The sequence below is a fragment of the Idiotropiscis lumnitzeri genome, chromosome 8 (genome assembly GCF_059441095.1).
Source record: "Idiotropiscis lumnitzeri isolate Australia: NSW breed Sydney's pygmy pipehorse chromosome 8, RoL_Ilum_1.0, whole genome shotgun sequence".
NCBI classification, from domain to species: Eukaryota; Metazoa; Chordata; class Actinopteri; order Syngnathiformes; family Syngnathidae; genus Idiotropiscis; species Idiotropiscis lumnitzeri.
In genome coordinates, this window is record NC_142398.1 from 20414884 (window position 1) to 20436549 (window position 21666).

Sequence of the window (21666 nt, forward strand, 5' to 3'; positions counted from 1 at the left end):
ACCTGTAATTAAATACGGACTATAGATGATGCCATGATAAGAATATTCCTTGATACATATTTTTTTTGGTGTCTTTCCTTACTACAGGTCATCCCATTAATCGGAGAATACTTGCTATTTATTATGATCTTTGTTACCTTCTCCATTATTGTAACCGTTTTCGTCATTAATGTCCACCACCGCTCCTCTGCAACCTACCACCCTATGGCCCCCTGGGTGAAGACCCTCTTCCTTCAGAGACTGCCCAGGCTGCTGTGTATGCGGGGGCACACGGACAGGTAACAAAAAAAAAATTAAAATAACATGAAAACAAACAATCCACTCATGTTATGTTGACATGTAGGATGTCATTCTGATTTATAGATACCACAACTCGGATAGTGAGATAAATAGCCCGGAGCTGAATAGGATAGGAAGAAAGGGGGATCCTGGAAAGCAGAGAGGACCCCTGGGAGGGAAAGAAGACGAGAATCAAGCCTGGCTTGCCATGCTCGAGAAAGCTGCCCATTCTGTTCGCTACATCAGTCGTCACATCAGAAAGGAGCACTTCATCCGTGAGGTGTGTGGCTTTCACGGATACTTCTGGATACAATAGCGGCATATTGAGTCTGGTTTCACTTGCAGTCATCATCTTGTTTGAAATTTCACGATTATATCCGTAACTGGGTCTTCTTATTCTTACAGGTTGTACAAGACTGGAAGTTTGTCGCTCAGGTGTTGGATCGAATTTTCCTGTGGGCCTTCCTCACTGTGTCAATATTAGGAACCGTCCTCATCTTCACACCGGCCTTGCAGATGTACCTCAGCTCACCTTAGAGAACACATGCTTTCAACTTGTCCTCTAAAATTCTCGTTTTGACTTTTTTTTTTTGTGGAGTGAGTTCAAATTACAAACTTCGAACTCAGTTTTTAATTCAAAAAAGTTGTAACGTCATTGCTGAAACTGTTCATTAAATCGAGTTAAAAATAACTTGATTGCGTGACTGTAATGACATTGAATGACCACTAAAGGGCAGCAAATACACCCCATTGCATTAATGAGCACGCCGACAAGCTATCTTTATTACCATTAAAATATGAACTACAGATTTCACATGAGTTTATGTTACAACTCCCGTCTGATAAGCATCAGTCAGGGATTCCTAAATTATTTTCCTTGTCCAAGGGCACATAATATGTTGTATATAGCAGACGGTACAACCACGCTTTGGTTTGTCTAACGCTTATCAAACTGCCAAGTTTTTTCTTTTTAATCAACTGCAGGAGCGTACTGCGCCCAGTGAGCGGTGATGGTGATTTTAGGTCTCATCATTTTTGTACCATATGCATAATACAACTGTCCACAGCTCAGCAGCCTGACACACATTTCTACCTGTCTGGTTCCTGCTCCGTTCCCTTCCTTCTCCCCCAAGACCAGCACATCTTCCTCCTCCTTCAAGACCAGCTTCACCACCACCACCGCCGCCATGATTGTGGTCACCCAGTCTCTCAGTAATCCCTCCGCCATTGATGTTGCTGCTGATAATAATGACAACAATAATCATGACGTATTTTGTTTTCAAAAAGCAAAGGCTAAACACGAATCTTTCTCACTCTCGCACATGACAAATTAGTATCAGTTTGGAAAGAGCAAGCGGAGACGAGAGCTGAGGTTGGTATCAATTTTAGTGTTTGACAACAAATGTATGATTCTGCTAATACTGTGGCTCTTTGTACTGAAACCTTTGAAACGTACCGTCTTAAAAAATGTGTCCCTTGCAAGTACCATCACGCTTTTGTCACGGCATCCGATGTTTCTGAAGGAGAATAGAAAATGAATATCGCTGATATTTTGGGGTCATTAAGACGTGATGTAATTCCACCCAAAATATTCAGCCAATAATTATCGTGCAGCCCTAAATATAACATGACTTGAGTCTTGTCTACCGCTCCGCCCCAACGGCCCACCCAAAAAATAAACAAATTAAATGCTTGGTAAGCAAATGGGTAGTGACACACTTGAATCAGGTGCACTTTTAACATTTTCAGTGCGTGTGTGCACCTGTGCACCACTTATGAGCACCCCTGGCCATAATAAATGTTTAATATTGATTTTTGTTTGGGTGAAAAAAAATACTCCAAAATGAAATTAAAAACACACATAAGCATGCTAGCAGTGTAAATAAACGGGTATAGAGTGCGCGGAGAGAACAACAGCACACAGCAAAATAACCAAGCTTACACATTCAAGCAAGAGTCGCATCCCTGCAGGCTGAGCTAAAAAGCCATTTCTTAATGTAAGATGACGGCAGTCAGCATACATATACGACACTGCGCTCAGACCGAAGCCGGAAGTAGACCTGCAAGAAGGGAGATGACGCGAGAAGGGGGGGGCGGGGGCGCTGTATGTGTAAAGACTAAAGCAAATGAAAGGAGGAGTGATAAATAGCGAGCGTTAAAGAAGCGCCGCAGGCACTCTTCTAATGGTCTTAGGACATTGCTGCATCTGCGGCGCACTGGCAGTTCAGCAAAGGAACAGAATGGCGAGGTGGGAGAAAGTAAACACACAGCATGGAGACAGATGGAAGGCAGACGGTGAAGGACAGAGAGGACAAAAGAAGAGCATGGAAGAAGTCAGGATGAAGGAAAGTAGAATCAGAAAAGAGTATTTAGCACAGTGCTTCTCAAATCGTGGAACATGCTTTTTGTCCACCGTACTACAATGACGTGTAATTGCACATCCACTCCAGTAGTTGGCAGTGGCGCTCTCATTGCTCATTGTGCACAGCGAGTATTAATTCTACGGTGTAGGTTTATTTTGCAACGAAAATGCTATTTAAAGTTGCAGGGAAGAGTGGGTGATGGTGGAGGGCGCAGATTGTTTTCTTCTTGCCAGGGGGAGGCATGAAATAATTTAGCATAAGTACATGAAACATAGGTGACTTAGACAGTTTGCAACTTAGTCAGCAAGATGGTGTTTATTTCCAGAAAAGTAGTCATTTTGGAAATGCTACGATTCTGCCTGACAGTGACGATGAGTTTTGACACGTACCCAAGGACAGAAGAATAATGCACAAATCTTCCAAGAATCTGGTTGGTGGGTCCCGATGAATGTGGATCATTTGGTTCTGGTCCAAATTAAGATTGTGATTGAGGTCTGCATTCCACTGAGTGCCTTTTACTTTGTTGCAGGTGTCACCGCCTAAGCTATGATACTTCATCAAACATTTGTAGACCTTTTTATGCATGCTGGGTGATACTCATTATTAGAACAAATGCGCTCAAATAGCTCATTTATTGTTTGGCAAATCTCCCACTCAGGTTATCTGCTTACCTCAGGACTCAAACTCAGGCATATTCTGGTTCTTTCACTTTCCTCACCATGGCTGTATCCTAGTAATTGGTCATTCATCATTTCCTATGTTACTTCTAATTTAATTACTAGGCAAAATTACATAAATGTTTAGTTCTCTTGTATTTTATTATTCACACAAATACGTCCGCAAGTTTTTCTGATCCACAATTAATATAATACAATGCATATATATATATATATATATATATATATAAACATAATTTATGATTTCAGTATTCAACCATTTCATGTTTTTTTGTTTACAAATTTATATTTAAAGATAAATGTAAAACGAGTGCCTTGGCTCATTTAAGGTTGGGAAACACTGTTCTTGAAAAAGACCAATCATCCTCTTGGACAAAGTTTGGGAAAGTTGAATGAAGCTGGCAGGTGGCTGTGAAATCCTGCATGCAAGAGCATGAGTGTAATGTTTGTTTTCAGAGAGTGAGAGAGGGAGAGAGAGAGGGAGAGAGCCAGAGAGAGGGCAAAATAGTGAGAGCAGAAAGAGAAAGAGAGGGAAAGCAAAATAGTGGTGGATAGAGACAGACAGCCAGACATAAAAAACAAAAGTCACACTTTTGTTTTTTATGAGAGAGAGCAAGAAGGAAAAGGATTGAGGGCGAGAGGCGAGAGAGAGAGAGGCGAGAGAGAGAGATCTGATGAAGCTTTCCAAGTTTGACACCTTCTGTTGGCTAAAAGGGAGCCCAACAACACTGCTGTGATGGAGTCACGGAGGACGAGTAAATCAATACTGGCAGGATATTACCTTTGGGCAACTTTGAGCTTTCAAGGTAGGTCACAAAATGACCCCTAACATTATTTTATTACATTTGCTTCTCACCATCAAGGACGCAGACACAGACATATTCTCCGACGTGACTAAGGGTAACATTCTCGCATGTTTAGGAATTCCATCACATCACTCCAGCTGACCATATTGCAGTGAGCCTGGAGTGCATGCGTGTGTGTTTGTGTGAGTGTTGCACTTCAGACCAACAACATCTGGCTCAGAAAAAAAGGAGGGCACACCAGCAATGATGCACGAAGCCCATTGGGACCTTTCATCCCCTGCAGAGTAATCTGCAGTCAAAATTAAATGCATGATTAGTGGAGCAGAACGACCGTTAAAGCTCCACGGTTTACGATACTTGTGATATATGGACACCATTGGATTAGAAAGTAACACATCTATTTTCTCCTTTATTACCGTTACGTTTTTTTTTTTTTTTTTTATCACAACAGGTTCTAGTAAATTGCATGACTTCTCTTTAGTTCATGACTAAATTACCATATGCAGGTTTTAGACATCCATGCATTTTCTGTACCACTTACCCTCATTAGGGTTGGGGGTGGACGGAAATCCCATCTGACCGTTGGTGAGAGCTGAGATACACCCTGGACTGGTCATCAGTCACTTGCTGGGATAGTTTAAAGGTATAAAAGTCGGACTCAAATTTGATTGAATTTTGAATTTTACCCAGTTAGGGACGATTACAGGGACAGACAAAAATCCAATTCTGTTCTTGCCTTGGTCGTCCTTTTGAAAAAACTTCTTATCATTCATCCCCAATATGGTCATCTCCATCCCAGGGATGAAATGCCCATCTCTAAAAATAGTCATGTATCATCTGTGTGTAACGCTAGATTAAACTCTAAACCTCCAACAGAAGGGCAGGTAATGTTTTTTGTGTGTCACTTGCTGTACATTTTCATACAAATTCTCTTTGTTGCAGTGACAATGATCCTTTGCGTCTCCAAGGAATGTAATGTATTATGCCTTTATTGTTTTCTATTGTGGGCAGTTCGGACATTTCGCTGTAATTTAAGACTCTTGAGGGCTTTCCTTAAGCGATCACTTTTAGTGGGAAGTCAGTGTTGCTGCGAGGAACAAGCTGTTAGGGGCCAGCCTTCGCATGGCACACTAAAGCCACAATATGGTGCAGACAGAGGGGAAGTTTAGGTCTTTGCCGTAACAACAAATGCTAATTACATGTTGGATGTTTTTTTCAACATTTACTGTCTCACCCCTACGTGCAACACCCTCATGCCCTTTTTCACCGAAGTTGCAACAAATTCCATTTAGGTTCTTTGGTCATTATCACACTTTTTCTGGTTATAGATTTGGGTGACTCCTCCACTTCCACACTATTTCCAATTCCATCACTATTAGAATTTTGTTTTGCTTTCTGTGGTCACCAAAATTATCTTATCATTGGCGACAAAAACAAAAATGAATAATATCTGCTTTAAATTATCAACAATATGGATTTAAGTTTGAATTTTTTTCATGTGATTATTATATTTGCTGCATGTCTAATTCTAATTGTTCTGCCCTTGCCCTGTCTCAGCCACAGCTAGGCAGACAACTCCTTCAATGACCACACCTGTTGATGAATCTTGCTATTTAATCACCGTAGAGGCGAGTCAGGAAGGTGTCAAACTGTAACAATAAACACATAAAATACTTAAGTCTTCTTCCATAATAAAACACAACAAAACAACGTACTACACTTTGCTGCTACAAGACGAACAGTTGGATAAGTTAGCATGCTAACGTTCGCGAGCTAATTGCGCTAATCGCTATCTTAAAGGCTATTGATAAGCAAATATCTCAACCTATTTTGGAATGTAAATACTGACATATATCGCAGAATATTTAGAACATATTCACGTACAGGGTGTGTTTGTCCTTGGTTCAGAAGACGAAGTGTGTGTGCAGTCGATCTTTCATAGCGCCATTGTACATAGCCAAACAGGAAGAGCATTACGTAACAACATCCGGTTTGCTTTTCACAATAACAAATATACCTTTACAAAATAACGCACCTCTGTAACGATAGAAACAGAAAAACAATACATGGCTCTTGAAATATTTTTTCCCCACAGAAGGGACTTTGGAGTCCAACAAACATTAACGAGACACACAGTTAATGTCCTATGTCCCTTCTGGGGTGAGGTACAAATTATTTGAACAAAATATCGCATATAATACTAAATGGATGGTTATTAAATAAGATTTACTAATTTAGTGGATAAAGTTGCTTGTAGGAACGACTATAATTTAATTAAAGGCACCTTTAATAAGTGAGGCATGCTGCCTGGGGATGCGCCAGACATCCCAATTAACCAACAAAAGTCCTCATGTTTTACCTGCAGGCCATCTGTTTGTGATCCGGGCTGCCCAAGGACATTTTTTATCACTGCCATGTTCCTTGGGTAAAAAGAGATAGGATTTCTTCTTCACTGTTGACCATTCAGCACACATTTCTATTGAAATGGATTTATCTATTATTACGCCAATATAGGCCACATGGGGACTAATCATTTAAGCTGCATTTTCTCATTTCAAATGCCTGATCAAGTTTATGTTTTGAGTCGGTACACACTTCATTAAGGAGTGAGTTCATCTTTAAAGTGGTGATAGGCAATGGCTCACATTTGCTGACTTGTTTTAAGCAAGTATTCCGCGATGGGCATTGGGTGATTTAAATTTATGGCTTAAAAGTTGACTGGTGTAATTGGCATTTTTCTCTCAGTGATGGTGGTGTTCATCCACTTGCTTGGGTCACGTCACATCCCTTAAATGCCATCGGTCCTGAATGGACCTTTTATTTTATAGCGCATTGTGAGCCTGTGGACTAAAATTTAATTCTCTCATTGGAGATTGAATTCTCACGTATTGCTGATCAAATGCACATACAATGGTTTGTCGGGAATTGATATTTTGATTTGGTTTTGAATCACATTTATCTTTATCTCAGACTTGTTTTTAGTGAATGTGCAATCTGGTCGTGTTTTGTTCTGTTTGGAGAATGTAAAGGATATGTGGAATAGAAAAATATATTTTACTTGTCATCTTTGCATCGATGATGTTTGAAATGCCATTTTTATTGATCATGTTCTTTGCCGTTGTAGGTTGCCATGGAGGAGTATATCAGAGGAAGTTGTATCGGGACTTGATGGTCAACTATAATCGACTAGAACGCCCAGTCCAAAACGACTCGGCACCCATCATGGTGGAACTTGGCCTCACTTTGCTACAAATCATTGATGTGGTGAGTGTGAAAAGAAAGGAAACGATAGGGAACATTTTTTTTTTTTGACTCTTAGAAAGAGATGGGAATGTGCAGTGGTTTTATCAGGTTTGGTAAACGGACGTTAAGTAATTGATATGTTTTAAGTGTTAGTGTATGTACTAGACTGATTACACATATGCTCGTTTTACTGAAAATCAAAACTGAAGCCGCAATTTTCAAAACACAACGTAATGAGGACATTTATCTTTGCCTATTTCTGGTTTCTCGTTCGTTCACTTGCAAATGACCTTCTTCTTCTGTGATCATTGTTATTTCAAAAATCTGCACGAAAGAGTCCACTAATTGCATTCTTGCTGAGACTAAAGGCAAAATCTCTCTTGGTTAAAAATGTTGGCTATGTTTTGTGTGTGTGATCCACTAAGATTGCGACCTTTCTCTCAGATTCCAAATGGCAGATGCTAATTAGTGTGTTCACTCAAGCTAAAAATATTGCGTAAAAGTGGTGAGGACTGGTTCTTTTGGTTTTCACAATCGGAAAAAAAAAAAAAAAACCTTCTCGGTGCAGTGAGGCTCAATGCGTTATCAAAGATGTCATTTCCCCAAAAATGAATCTCGCCTCCATACGCGCTTTAGAAATTCTGGCACGGGTTGCTCGGCGCAGGTTCACTACCTTGCCTCCCTGCACTTACATTCCTCAACTGTAACAATAATTAATTTTTTATCTACATAATGAATGAGATAACAAGACGATGTGAATTAATGCTTCTTGGAAGGTTGTAAATAATTAAATGTGAGGGTGTGAGCACGCATGTCGTGTTAGTTCATGTTTGTGCGTGGAACATGACCTACGATTCTTCCATCTGGTTCTGGGTGGCTCTCTCATAAGAGAACTAGAGCAGCTTGAAGCCAGCCATTTGCTTCATCATCAGTTCTGGACAGACTTGGCAGGATGATTATAGAAGTGGTCACCCTGCCTCGAGTAGCTCATCATAAAATCTGTATTTGGACCTAAAATTTCAATGACAGTTTTTGGGGGAGAACATGCAAACTCCACACAGGAAGGCCGGAGCCGGAATCGAACCCTGCTTCTCTGTACAGTGAGGCGAACGTGCTATTGATTAATATCAAACAAATCATGGACAAAGTCCCCAAATTTTTTTTTACCAGCTCTGACCCACAATCACAACCACTCCAATAAATCTAGACATTTATAGTCTATACATTTCATCCGAGGTGTACGGCCCATCCCCAAGTGACAAACTGCAACAGTGTCATTTATCGAAGAGACAAATTCTAACGAGAAATCTCCGAGTCTCGAATGTCCTGCTTTATATGACTTTATATTTGACCTGTTTTCATGCTCATTTTTTTCCTCGCGTGATTCTTCAAAAGAGGTTCCATCTAAATCATGGTGCTAAAAAAAGAAGCTGTCATTGTCATTCAGTCAGCACAGCGTCTCCGCGTCCTAGACTGCAGGTTGCCTATCTTCATCTCACCTCCTATCAGTTAGATATGAAATGTCTCTTTTAATTTCATCTCACAGCACAGAATAGTTTTCCTGATCTGTGTCAAACATCGACTTACAGTTATCTGACACGGCTTCTCTCTCTGCCAGGATGAGAAGAACCAAGTTTTGATCACAAATGCGTGGCTACAGCTGGTAGGTGTCCTCTTTGAGTCCTTTTTGTCAGCTTACTGCACATTCAATGTCATTTTGGATATTTTGGGAAGGTTCTGACACTCGGATTTGCCCTTTCGGAAAAGCATTCATGTCCGGATTTATTTGAAGGCAAAGAGCCACATCGGATTTAAAGCAACGTCTGTCATTCGTTTTGCGACATTGATCTTAAAAATATGTTCAATATGAACGCATTTCAGTCACTCACTGGGGTCTCCTGTGACAAAGTGACAAATTCAGATCAACATTTTAGGCATAAGATTCCAGTGGACTTGTGACAAGTAAAGTCTCGGTTCTTGTCTAGTTGAATGTCTCCGATTAAACTGGACAAGTGAAAAATGTATTTCCAGCACTGTATCAAAAGAGAAAGAAGTTAAATCACAAATTCTGTCGGTAATTTCTTTAATTTTCGTATAAGGCAGCGCTTCTAGGGAAAATGCTTTTTTTCCCGCTGTCCTACAATAAAGTGTAATTGCACCTCCACTCCAGTAGTTGGCAGTGGCGCTCTCCTTGCCCATTATGTGCAACGAGTATTAACTCTACGGTGAAGGTTTGTTTTGCAACGAAAATGCTATCATTTATAGTTGCGGCGGAGAGTGGGTGGTGGTGTGCAGAACCAGCTTGTCACGCGACCTGTCACGACAACACCGGCGCATTAAGATCTCCAACAATTGAATGAGAATGAAAACTGTTAACTTAAACTGTATTTTATTTCTATTTTAGTTCCTGACTCCACTCCGCTGACTTGGAAAAAAGCGCATCTAACCATTCTGTTTGTCTCCGTTTCTTCCAGCAGTGGACGGACGTATATCTTACATGGGATACAGAGAGCTACCCTGGTGTTCAAAACCTGCGATTCCCTTCCAATTTAATATGGGCCCCGGATATTCTCCTCTACAACAGGTTGGGATTCTAAATGACACTAAAACAAACAACCAAAAAAAAACGCTAAATCTTACAAGCATATAAAGCCCAGTCACCCGCCCTCCAGCCGCGATCTCTGGACCATTCTGGCCTCAACCCTCCGGCCTTATTCATAAAAATTTGTCAACCAACCAATTATTTAGGTTCACCTGGAACATGAAATAGAGTAGAGCTACAAAAATCCCTTTCTTGCGATCTCACTAAGCCGATTCTTTGTGCATGGACCTTGTTCCATTGCTGGTTTTATCTTTCATCTAACTCCTTTGCAGTGCTGATGAGCGATTTGATGCAACTTTCCATACAAATGTACTGGTCAATTCCACAGGGTCCTGCCAGTATATCCCACCAGGTGAGTCAACGAGGCACTCGCTCCAATCATGCAAAAGCATCAGTATGCACAATGACAACATACATACATATATTTCAATGGAATTCAGCAAATTCACGGTGAATTTACAACGGTATCTTACTGTTTTTTATAACTGTAAAATGCGGTTAAATATTATTCCATAGGATGTAAATTAACAGTTAAATCAGTCACTAAACTTGAAAAGTAGAATTAACAGTTAATGCATGATAAAGAATAACAAACTGCAAGATAACAGCATAAAACAATATTTTCTGCCCTATTTATACCACTTGACAGAAAATACATTCAGCTTTTTTAGTAATCACGTGTGATGGGGAAATGAAGCTTCAAATTGCTTCATGAACCAGTTGTTGTATTTTTGGACTCCTCTAGATGGCACTCTATGTTCAACATTGGGGTGAAAGCGCAATGACTTGCCATTTTTTTAAAAATTTAAATCTCGAGGAGTCAAAAATCACATATTTGTCTTGCTTTAAAATTATCCTGGGGAATTGCGAGTGTGTTATTTTGGCAATTTCAAGACTAGACACAAAGAAGCGAACACCGTATATTTGAGGAACTTTCTCACTTTATACACACTATTTTGTCACCTCAATTTTTCCTCTTTGACTGAGTTGCATCAATCATCAAACACATTTTATGTGTAAAAAAAAAAACCCTCTTCTATCCAGGCATCCTAAAGAGTACCTGCTACATCGACGTTCGCTGGTTCCCATTTGACGTGCAGAAGTGTGACCTGAAGTTTGGCTCGTGGACACACAACGGCTGGTTGCTAGACCTCCAGATGATGGACGTGGACATCTCCAACTACATTCCCAATGGCGAGTGGGATCTTGTTGGTAAGACGATAATAAGAAGATACCCCGTTTGCGGTTCTTCGGTACATTCCAACGTAGCAAATGGAATAAAAAAACAAGACAAACAGAAAATAAGGGCATTCACCACCCATATCGGCAAAATTGCGATACAATACTCGAGCCACAACTTAGACCTGATTTTCGATGGTCTACTGTCTAGTCTACTTTCTGTCACCATATTGTCAGGTGTGTCTGGGTCGTGTAACCGAATATACCTTCAGTCGGATACGTAAGCTTATACGCCAAGCGCAGATGCGCTTGTCTGAGAAAATAGAGCCCCAACGACTTAAAGCGGCGCTCCGCATAAATCCTTTTCACAAGAGACACACTGGCAGAGAAAAATCGAAAGGAGTGACACTTTAATGACAGCATACCTAGTCATCGTTGCAAATGCTCCTTTTATATACAACTCGGAAAAAGAGAAACACACAGTATATTTATTTTCAGTTTCAGCAACGTCTACCCGTTGCTGAGATCGAAACTGTCTTTCCTCACTCTTGTTAAAATGTTGTATGTCTGCTGTTGGTTTATGTCCCCTTTCACTCAGAAATGAATCCATTTTGTGGCTGCATCTCACGTTAGCCAGCTAGTGGGGAAAATGTAACCTAACTACTATGCAACAAAAATTTAAACTTACAATTAAGGGTTTTTACTTCGTTAGCAGTTACACCAGTGATGAATAATTTCCTGGTAAGTGTTTACCAAAAATGCCACTGATTAGCTGTAATAAGACTTACCAGCTCATTTTGATTGGACTCATTGACAGCTACTTGGCGACTTGTTGGTGCAGTCACAATTGAGTGGTGAGAGGTGTGTGCGGCTCCCAAAAGGTCAGCAATATTCAAATCCGCAAAGAGAAAGATAGCATAGTAACCTTTTAAGTTCAGTTTTTTTTTTAAATTTTTTAGCTTGTAACTATCCCATTGTATTTTTGTATTTATATACATGCTCCTTTATGTCATATAGTTTTTGAAAAAGCAGGAATCCTGTAGTTGAAAAAAAAAAATTGTGTTCCCCATGTGTAATTTCTCTCGCTCAAAAAAATCTACACATGAAGCAAGCGTACCCAGCAGTTGGTTATAGAAATGAATGAGCAGTCGTGGACGTGCGCGTGGTGACAGCTGGCCCAGAGATGGTTCAATTAATTCGAGCACAGTCAGGCATCAAACTTGCCAAGTGCACACACTTTCCTGGTGCCTCTGAACACGGCAATGCCATCACACACACAATACACGCACGCACACACACATTTCTTTTCTGCGCGTGTGAATGTGTATATATATATATATATATATATATATATTCCAAGATGTGAAAATTAAGAAAAAATTACTTAGTAAATCTTAACACTTATAAAAAAGCTGAGTATTAACAAATAATTCCCCATGAAGCAGATAAGTATTTAACATGGAGTTCACCTTTTCTGCACAGGAAATCTATCAGCCACTGCAATCACTGGTCCAAGGCCTACTGTTACGCAATGCATTTGACACTCATACAGTATTAGAGGTTGAGCATATATGCCCACCCTCAAAGGCACACACACACACACACACACACACACACACTTTATGACTTTCACCACCCAAAGGTGATTTTGAATTTTGTTTTGGAGTGGATGCCATATAGACAGATTAGAGGGGGTAAAGATGATTATGTTGACAACAGGGCTTCCATTATTATGATCAGCATGGCCTGAATTTGGGCTTTGAAGGCAATATGGATTATGGATTAAAAATGGATTGCAGAAGGCAGAAAACATGAAGGTGGTGGTGAAGTTCAGTTTAAAGGTTGCACAGCCTGCCACGTGAGTTGCTGCGACAGTTGTAGCAGATTGCGATCGCCAGATTGTACATTTAAGACGACAGAAAAGAAAACAATATTGTTTCAAGTATTTGATTCATAAATTCACCTTGTCACTTGACACACGGCCATCATTTTGCACACTTGTTTTGCATGCACCCTTGTAGACTTGACATCATTTTGCACATCTCTTGCACATGATCACGAATTTGCATAACTCTGCACACCTCTGATGCGGATCAGATTTAGTGTCGCAGCATGCCTCTCTTTTATTGCCACAATCTTCCTTCTGTCGACTTTAGTCATCAATAAGACGTGACTTCAAAATACCACCATTCATCCATTTTCTTTTGCGCAGCCATTTGTAGTAACCGAAGCACTCGGTAAGTCGAAAAAGTTGAGGGAATTGAATCGTAATTAGTGGAAATATCACGTCATGATATTTATTAGGACTTAAAACTGCTTCAATGATAGAGATGCGGTTTTGTTTAAAAGAAAACTAAGAGATAACACTAACTGGGCCTTACATAAACTTGACTTGCCATGTCTATAAATCACCGCGATGGTTTCATTCAACATGCGCTCTCACACACACACACACACACACACACATTCAGTACTCTATTAGCGCAGCGCTGCTGGACGCACTCAATAGTCTTGAATAGCAGCCAGTGTGACACCGCTGGCAAGTATTCTCATAGACAACATGGGCCGTACACATTTCTATACATAGACTTTTCCTTGAGGGCTGAATTGTGCGTCGACATTCCATCATATTGGATGGAGCAAAGTGAAATGATGTGTGAAGAGGCCTCATGGATTTGCTGCTTGGGGATGTAGCAACCGTTTTACATTAAAAGCCAGAACTTTTGCTTTTGATGGTATTAAACGTTGTAACACCAATCTATGATCAGAATTTACCCATTTTATGGCGAATGTGATTGCCACATCCAATATGGTGGACGTGCTGTATTGTTGAGTCGCCATTCGATTTTTTTGAAATGTTGCTGATAAACAATCCAGAGTTTGAATCCTCCCACTGAGAAGGAAATTATAGACATATAATTTATTACAATATATAATTAAAGGCTTGAAATATTCAGATGCTGGCTAAGATGAAGTCAGGTCTAGTTAAATTATTCAATTTGGTCCTCTATTTTGAAGCCATTAAGCCAGGACTACAGACTGCCGCTAAATGCTGGCTTTTTGCCCCTAGAATTTGAAACAGTGCAGACAAGCCACACACACCTCTTTTATTTTAATAAATTATGTTGAATGTTCTTTTGTTTATTTTTCTTTGTATTTATATGCAAAAATGTAACGAGGTTGGATTGATCTTCTAAACCCTATCTTTGTTTGACGTTGAGGAATGCGACAACACCTTCAACATTTAAAAAACAAAACAAACAAACAAACAAATAAATAAATAATTAGAAAAAATAACATTTGGTCCCAGTACACAGAGCAAAATTTCAGACTTTAATATTTTTAGATCATTTCAAGCTGAATATTTTACTCTGTTTACTGGGATCAAATATATAGTAACGCGATACATCAAAAGGTATTATTATTAAAATCAGCCAATATGTGCCTCTTGACCTGTCATGAACTTTTAGGTGTGCCAGCCAAGCGGAATGAGCTCTACTACGACTGCTGCAAAGAACCATACCCGGACGTGACGTTTACTGTCACCATGCGCCGTCGGACACTTTACTACGGCCTCAACCTACTTATCCCCTGTGTGCTCATCTCTGGTCTGGCCCTGCTGGTCTTCCTGCTCCCTGCAGACTCCGGAGAGAAGATCTCACTGGGTGCGACCATAAATACGCAAAATACACATTCACTCCACAGCGTGAGAACGCTTAATATTTATCAGGAAACACAAAACTTGAATGAAGCATCGGGCATCGTTCTTTGTCACACTTTTTCAACTTAAATTTGCTAAATTAGTCACGGAGCCGCTCGCCATTTCTGTAAACAACCATGCCCGAAAGAATGACGACAGTTTAAGATTTACAATTAGTCCGAAATACACCTTTGGCCACTGCAGCTCAATCTACGGAAGAGGATTAGGACCAGTGAGGAAATAAAAGGATTCTGACTTTATTCTCAGAATTGTCACAATAATGTTCCCGCATTCTGAGATGACTGATTTTAAAGTGGGAATTTGAATTTAACGTCAGAATTTTCACTTGAAAGTCAGAATTCTGATTTTAATCTTTGAATGTGGGAACATTAAAGTTAAAATTCTCGGATTAAATTCGGAATTCTGAGAATTAAATTGGAATTCTGGCATGAAAATGTTAATTATAACTTTATAGTGGAAATTCTAACTTTAAAGTCAGAATTCTGAGATAAAGTCAGAATCGTGCCAACCTTTTTTTTTCTTCACTGGCCCTAATCCTCTTCCGTAGAAATCTGATTGGACAAAAAAAAAAAACAAACTCATATATCAACATACAGTGCAGCCAAAACAAATGATTACAAAATAAGAAAATAGACTGCTAGGAATCTATAACTAGAAATTCATCAAACAAATATTCAAATCAAGGCCATTAATGTAGGTCAGTGCTCCCGAGTATTGTCGCGCGTTTAGGCCAGCAGAGAAGGATTTGCCGATCCTGATTGCGCCCCACTGGCATATGCTAATTAATACAACATCAAGTATAAATAAAGATGCCGATTATTTTACACGTCACTCTCCCGGTGCAACCGACAACTCATTTTGACAGACGAATATTCTCTCCTGTTTTCCAGGCATCACCGTGCTGCTGTCTCTCACTGTGTTCATGTTGCTGGTGGCAGAGATAATGCCTGCTACTTCGGACTCAGTTCCTCTGATTGGTAAGTAGTCTTTCTGCTTGACTAAAACCTTTACCAACACAATATGTTGTACTTTAAAAAAAAAAAAAAAAAAAAAGTCTGACTCTCTTGCCAATTTCTAAAGTCCACAACATACCAAAACGAGAATTTCTGTTTCGGAAACACTTGTCTCTTTTGTGTCTGTTTCAACAATATGAAATAGATGCTAAAAATGTGATTCCCCCCAGAGAAAGTTGGTGTCATGTCAAATTTATAACGACAGATCCTAGTTACTCCTAAAATGTCCCAGAACATTTGCTGTAGGGATGTTACTGCGGAATCATTGATGACAACTGAAAGTAACATCTGTGGTGATTTAAATTGTTTATGAAGCCACAACAAATTTGCAAGAGGAAAGATGTCAAGCCAATTAGCTAGTACAACAATGTTGTCGCAACAGCAACTACCCCGGTGGCCAACTTGTAATGACATTTGTGCCATTATAAACTAGAGGCCTAAATCATATACCGCGGTGGTTCCCAACCACCGAGCCGCGGACCGGGATTGGGCAGCATGTATAAAAACGCCCAAGCTAGCGAAAAGAATAAAAACCATAAAACGTACAAAGCCCGCTCTGCACAATTTACGGCCAGCGCATCAAGTCCGCTGGGAACACGCCCACAACGGCAGAAAAGGCCCGTTTTTTAACTGGGCGCGATTTGTGAAAATTCCAGAACTTTGTCTTCCATGTAGAGGTTTGCTGGGCAAGAAAATAAAATCCTATCACTTGACAATTTTAAGGGTTGTCAACTGATTCTTGTCATTGAACACAATATGAGTAAAAAAAAACAAACAAATTATATATGTCAGTATATATATATATATATATTAAAAAAACAAACAAAAAAAAGAACAAACACACTACCAAAGTTGGAAAATGTGCATTTCATTAAATTAAATAAGTATGGTGTTTAATGTCCAAGCAAATTATGTTTATTATAATACTTTGCAATCGTTGGAGAAACCCTTGTTGCAAGCACAGCGATTACGTTTTTTTTTTCAGTCACCAGGTTTGCACACAGTCAAGGAGCACTGCTTGCTCCTCTTTGCAGAAGCTCTAAAAGCCCTCAATTTTTTGGGGGTTCTGCTTGGAAATTGGAAACTTTTTTTTATGGATTTTGTATTGCGTTGAGGTCCAGGCAACAATGTCTTGCCTTTAAACCTTTTTTTTTATATCTACAGATTGCCTTTTGCACCGATTACTTTCTAATTGTGAAAAAAAAATGTTTTCTTTTGAGCTTCCACTTAATTCTGACCTTCCAAGGAGGAACCATCGGACAACTATTCACCTATCTGTTAAGCGATATAAGTCATGAGAAGAGAAGAAATACCAGATGTCCTCCTTCATTTTGTAGCTCAGTGAAAGAAAAATCCATTATCACTTCCCCTGCTGTAGACATTGAAATGCAACGCAAGCAGAGCTGAACTGAGAGCTTTGAAACAAAACAAAACGCATCGCAGCCTTCACTCTGATGCTTTTAGAAAAAAATGCAATTTCATTTTGACGCAAAAATGTATATTTTCTTTGGATAACGTTAACACTGGCAGCTGGTGACGTGATAACAATGTCAATTAATGCAAGTAGCCTATTTTGAAAGAGTTGAACAATTGGTGAAAGGTGTAATGCATTTATTTTTTTTTTATTTGACATATCTGACTGACAACCTCGCAGCATGTTGGTCGGATGTAAATCTAATCTGTAAATCTTTTAATCTTATTACGTTCCCCTTCTGTTTCAGCTCAGTATTTTGCCAGCACGATGATGATTGTGGGCTTATCGGTGGTGGTGACAGTTCTGGTTCTCCAGTTCCACCATCATGACCCCCAAGGAGGGACGATGCCTAAATGGGTAGGTGAAAATTGTCGCAGCAGCGCAAACGTCAAATAGCTTCTTATCGGCTATTCTCTGCGCGCAGCTGAGCTTGATGTTGACCATACGTAAGAATTTCAGATTGTAAATACTGAACAGGTTTAACGATCAAGATTATCGGCCCCGATCGGGGAGGATAAATCAATATTAATACGCCCCACATGGCAGGATACCGTATTTTCCGGCCTATACACCGCTATTTTTTTCCTCGATTTTGAACCTTGCAGCTAATACAACGGTGCAGCTTTTCTGTAGATTTTTCTTTCACCACTAGGGGTGCTCTATATTCAGAAAATATGCTCAATAAATCTCAATTTTTTTTCTCTTGGGTCTGTTCTGTTTTAATGAGCAAAGCTGTTGCCGTGTTAAAAGGCACTGTTTTAACAATCTGTTGATGTACCTTTATGCGCAGAAAATCGTTCTGTTCATGCAGTAAACAAATAATTTTTTTCAACATAGAAAACTGCGGCCTATAGCCTGGCACGGCTTGGATATCGTTTTTTTTCTTCTTTTTTCCCAAAAGAGTTGCTGATGCTTATATACAAGTGCGCCTTATGGTCCGTAAATACGGTAATCACTTTGAAAAATATTTTAAAGACATCCAACAATCGGACTTTTCCTCTCAATCTGTGTACCCCATTTTAGTTAGTCATGATTTTTTTTCTCACCGTGTTTTCCTTCGTCTCTACATCCAGGTTCGAGTCATTCTTCTCAACTGGTGCGCTTGGTTCCTGCGCATGAAGAAGCCTGGAGAGGAGAGAAAAACAAGTGGTCAGTCTGGCATTTGCTCAGCCTACAGATATCCCCACCCTCCTCCTCCTCACCACACCAGCACCAACAGCATTCAGATGAGCACCATACCAGGCCAGGCCGCCACGCAGTCGACAAACACTAATGGGAACATTAACCTTTACCTGGGATATCATTCCATGGGAACAGACAACGCTTCTTTCCCACCGAGCACCGATCCGAGTGCGCAGACGTGCGGTAGCGGCGGCGACGGACAACCCACTGGTTCATCCCCGGGTGACATCCACTTGGAGCAAACGCGGACTTTGCTGGAGCGGCTCCCGGAAATGTCTCGGATCCTGGAGGAAGTGCAATATATCGCCAGGCGCTTCCGAGAGCAAGATGAGGCCCAGGCCATCTGCAGCGAATGGAAGTTTGCAGCGGCAGTGGTGGATCGCTTATGCCTGGTGGCCTTTTCGCTCTTCTCCATCATCTGCACCTTCACCATCCTCATGTCGGCTCCCAATTTCATTGAAGCCGTGTCCAAGGACTTCACATGAAGCGGAGCAATATGTTTTGGAGAAAAGAGAGTGGAAAAGCTCGGGCATTGCGTCAACATTCAGAAACTGCTCCCTTCCATGCCTCCATTTACAAACTTTAGTTCAGACCCTTCATCTGTTTCCATTTATTGATTTGCAGTCATGTGGCAAATTAAATGAGCAGAATCTTGCTTTTTCTGAATTTGACCCTACAAATAAACAATTTTACCACCAACGCGCACGCCACACCACCTTGCTTTTAAGCATCGAATACTCTGGTATTTTGTTTTCAATCTGGTTACCTGATTAACTAAGAAATTTGGAGGTTAATAACTTCAGCAGGCACCCAGCACACCACGGGTCTTCAATCCTGTTCCTCGAGGATCATTGTTCATTTAACGGAAATTACACAACAACTACAAAGTAGGTGTTAATTCCCGACCCATGCCGACGCCCCTCCCCCCCAAAAAATAAAAAATAAATTGGGGGGAAAAAAAAAAGTACATGATCCACGTTGACTAACTTAATTAACACCTTAAAACCAAATTTTTTTTTTTTTTTAGCATCAATTTTAGTTTGAACACTTACTATTTGCAAATGTTCCACTTACTGATTTTCTCAGAAGACATGAAGTGTGGGAAGTTTGTCCTGATTGGAGTGCTCAGTTGAAAGGTGGAAAAAGAAGAAAGAAAAGAAAATGATGGTCTCTGGTCACACAAGGGATCTCTGTAGTGCGCCCTGCCGGTGCGGAGACAAGTGAGAAGCTTGGCCAGGGGGCTCAGGGGGGGCTCCGAGTAGAGCTGCTGCTGCTCCTCTGCATTGTACGGAGCCAGATGAGGTTGCTCAGTGACCTGATTCGGATTCCTCCTGGACGCCACCCACGGGAGCTGTTCCGGGCTCATCCCACCGGGAGGTGATCTGTCCCGGAAGAGCTGGACCAAGTGGCAGGGGAGAGGGAAGTCTAGACTTCCCCGTTTAAGATGCTGTCCCAGCAACCCGACCCCAGATAAGCGGACGACGATGGACGGATGGATAGAATTGAGGTGTTTTGTGTGCTGATGTAAGCGAGCATACAGAATCTCAAAGATTTTCTTTGTCAACTCCCTAACATAGCACTGAGGTGGATGCACAAAGCGTATCCAATGTGTTTGCGCAGCATGCACTAAGTGACACAAATAGGAAGCTGCTGCTCGCAGGCGTCGGGGCGGAAACATTTCCTGATTTGATGATCAGCACGCCATACAGTGCTCCTGCTTGTTAACCGTGATTTTTTTTGTGCGTCTTCTCAGCAAGCTAACTTTACCCAGCTATGTTCTATTCTATTTTTTCCTCATTGCCCGAGGCTAGACGTGTTACTCTAAATCTTGTAAGCGCGTGTATCCAGTAACTTTCCACAGATAGTGATTAGATATCTTTAGTAGAGACGATCATGATGTACTGTTCACAAGCGTTGACTTGATGACTGTGTGCAGAACTAATAATAGCTGTTTTTGAATCATTCATGTCTCGCTTGGTAACGCAACAAACATGTGCAATGCCAAAGACGATGACTAAAGCCACTACATTGTGGTATATTTTACATTTATTTTAAACTAAAAAAAAAAAATGTGCGCCTAAACTGGAAAAGACTTAGTCATTCAATTGGCACAACAGAGCCGATGCTTTGGATATCCAATAGTCGCTCGGCCGATTTGATGGAAGCATTACGGTCACAACAAAATTAGTTGAGTGTCCTATAGGGAGAGAAAAATGAAGAATGGGGAATATATTTGTCATGCTTCAATTTTTGACACGTCCTGGGTGAAGTATGCACCTGTGGTGGAAAGAGTTCCTGCTCGAGCCGAGGTCTTGTAGAGTGGCGCGTGGTAGAGCTCGGGCTCGGGCTCGTAGTTCTGTTGTGGCTCAAAGTGCACCACTGGAAGGATGCCGTTCATCACTCGAGGTAACGCATCCTCGATCACCATATTGTCATCATCCCAGCGACTCGCGTCCATGAACATGCCGTGGACGAGCACGCCGTTCTCAGGCATGGGCAACTACGACCACGAATAAGAAACACGGACAGTAATTGTGTTGTATCCAACAATGCATTCACAATTTTTAAACAAATACTAGGATCTGGAACCTCTGGCCACTGTTCACATTTTTAGGGCAAATCCATAGAGCTATGTCTCTCTCATCTCTCTCTCTCTCTCTCGCACACACTGAAAAAATGTGAGCATTGCTTCAAGGTGACTTTAACATCAACCAAAGTTATCTTCAGTTATGATACTTGTATACGTAATCAAGTATTTCATTCAGGTACTTTGCACAAGAATGATTTCGACATGCCTCCCAAAAATAAATCTAAAAAGTCAAGAACAACATGTGGCGACTCTGCAGTACCTCCAAGTCCATCGGCAGTTCAGCGTTGCTGTTCAGATTGCGCAGCGCCTCGGCCACAGTGGTCTGGTCCCTGTACACAGGCACCATGTTGAAGCGGAAGTTCAGCTCATCGATGGGCAAATTGTACCGTCTGGCGTGATTCTGCAGGACTGCTACATGTCAACAGTTAGAAGAGAATATCCGTGTTACCTCGAAAAGTGTTTTTCCATCACTACTGCTGCCCTTAGAATAATCCTGGTTGCTTTCTCCCCCCAAAACTCAACACATTAAATATCAAT

The 21666-nt window shown here is 40.7% G+C and overlaps 3 protein-coding genes and 1 long non-coding RNA gene across 7 annotated transcripts in view; 2 read left to right on the plus strand and 2 right to left on the minus strand.

Annotated features, from left to right (window-relative positions):
• Positions 1-970, plus strand: part of chrnb3a (cholinergic receptor nicotinic beta 3 subunit a) — a 6737-nt gene extending 5767 nt beyond the window's left edge. For both annotated transcript variants that reach the window (XM_088303052.1, XM_088303053.1), the window contains 3 exons: positions 88-278; positions 364-559; positions 685-970. In XM_088303052.1, coding sequence (XP_088159178.1) covers positions 88-278; positions 364-559; positions 685-816 — 519 coding nt within the window. In that variant the 3' untranslated portion in view covers positions 817-970. The remainder of the gene's footprint in view (positions 1-87; positions 279-363; positions 560-684) is intronic.
• The window catches only part of LOC148332700 (uncharacterized), a 20478-nt gene extending 14406 nt beyond the window's left edge, over positions 1-6072 (minus strand). Inside the window, exons 1-4 of the long non-coding RNA XR_015844665.1 lie at positions 6010-6072; positions 5719-5774; positions 1736-1796; positions 1373-1518 (exon numbers count right to left, since the gene is read on the minus strand). This is a non-coding gene — a long non-coding RNA (uncharacterized LOC148332700). The remainder of the gene's footprint in view (positions 1-1372; positions 1519-1735; positions 1797-5718; positions 5775-6009) is intronic.
• Positions 3823-19369, plus strand: LOC148332702 (neuronal acetylcholine receptor subunit alpha-7-like). 2 transcript variants are annotated; one of them, XM_088303048.1, is made up of 10 exons: positions 3823-4125; positions 7250-7389; positions 8987-9031; positions 9843-9952; positions 10243-10322; positions 11015-11182; positions 14620-14814; positions 15761-15847; positions 17605-17714; positions 18431-19369. In XM_088303048.1, exons 1-10 carry the CDS (start codon positions 4056-4058, stop codon positions 19022-19024), a joined length of 1599 nt encoding a protein of 532 aa, XP_088159174.1. In that variant the 5' UTR covers positions 3823-4055; the 3' UTR covers positions 19025-19369. The 2 variants fall into 2 exon arrangements, with proteins under 2 accessions (XP_088159174.1, XP_088159175.1); XM_088303049.1 differs by having other exon boundaries at positions 9846-9952.
• A 1108-nt stretch (positions 19370-20477) lies between these two features.
• dnah6 (dynein, axonemal, heavy chain 6) overlaps positions 20478-21666 on the minus strand; it is a 34129-nt gene continuing 32940 nt past the window's right edge. For both annotated transcript variants that reach the window (XM_088301978.1, XM_088301979.1), the window contains 3 exons: positions 21389-21540; positions 20817-21039; positions 20478-20736 (listed from right to left, as the gene is read on the minus strand). In XM_088301978.1, coding sequence (XP_088158104.1) covers positions 20633-20736; positions 20817-21039; positions 21389-21540 — 479 coding nt within the window. In that variant the 3' untranslated portion in view covers positions 20478-20632. The remainder of the gene's footprint in view (positions 20737-20816; positions 21040-21388; positions 21541-21666) is intronic.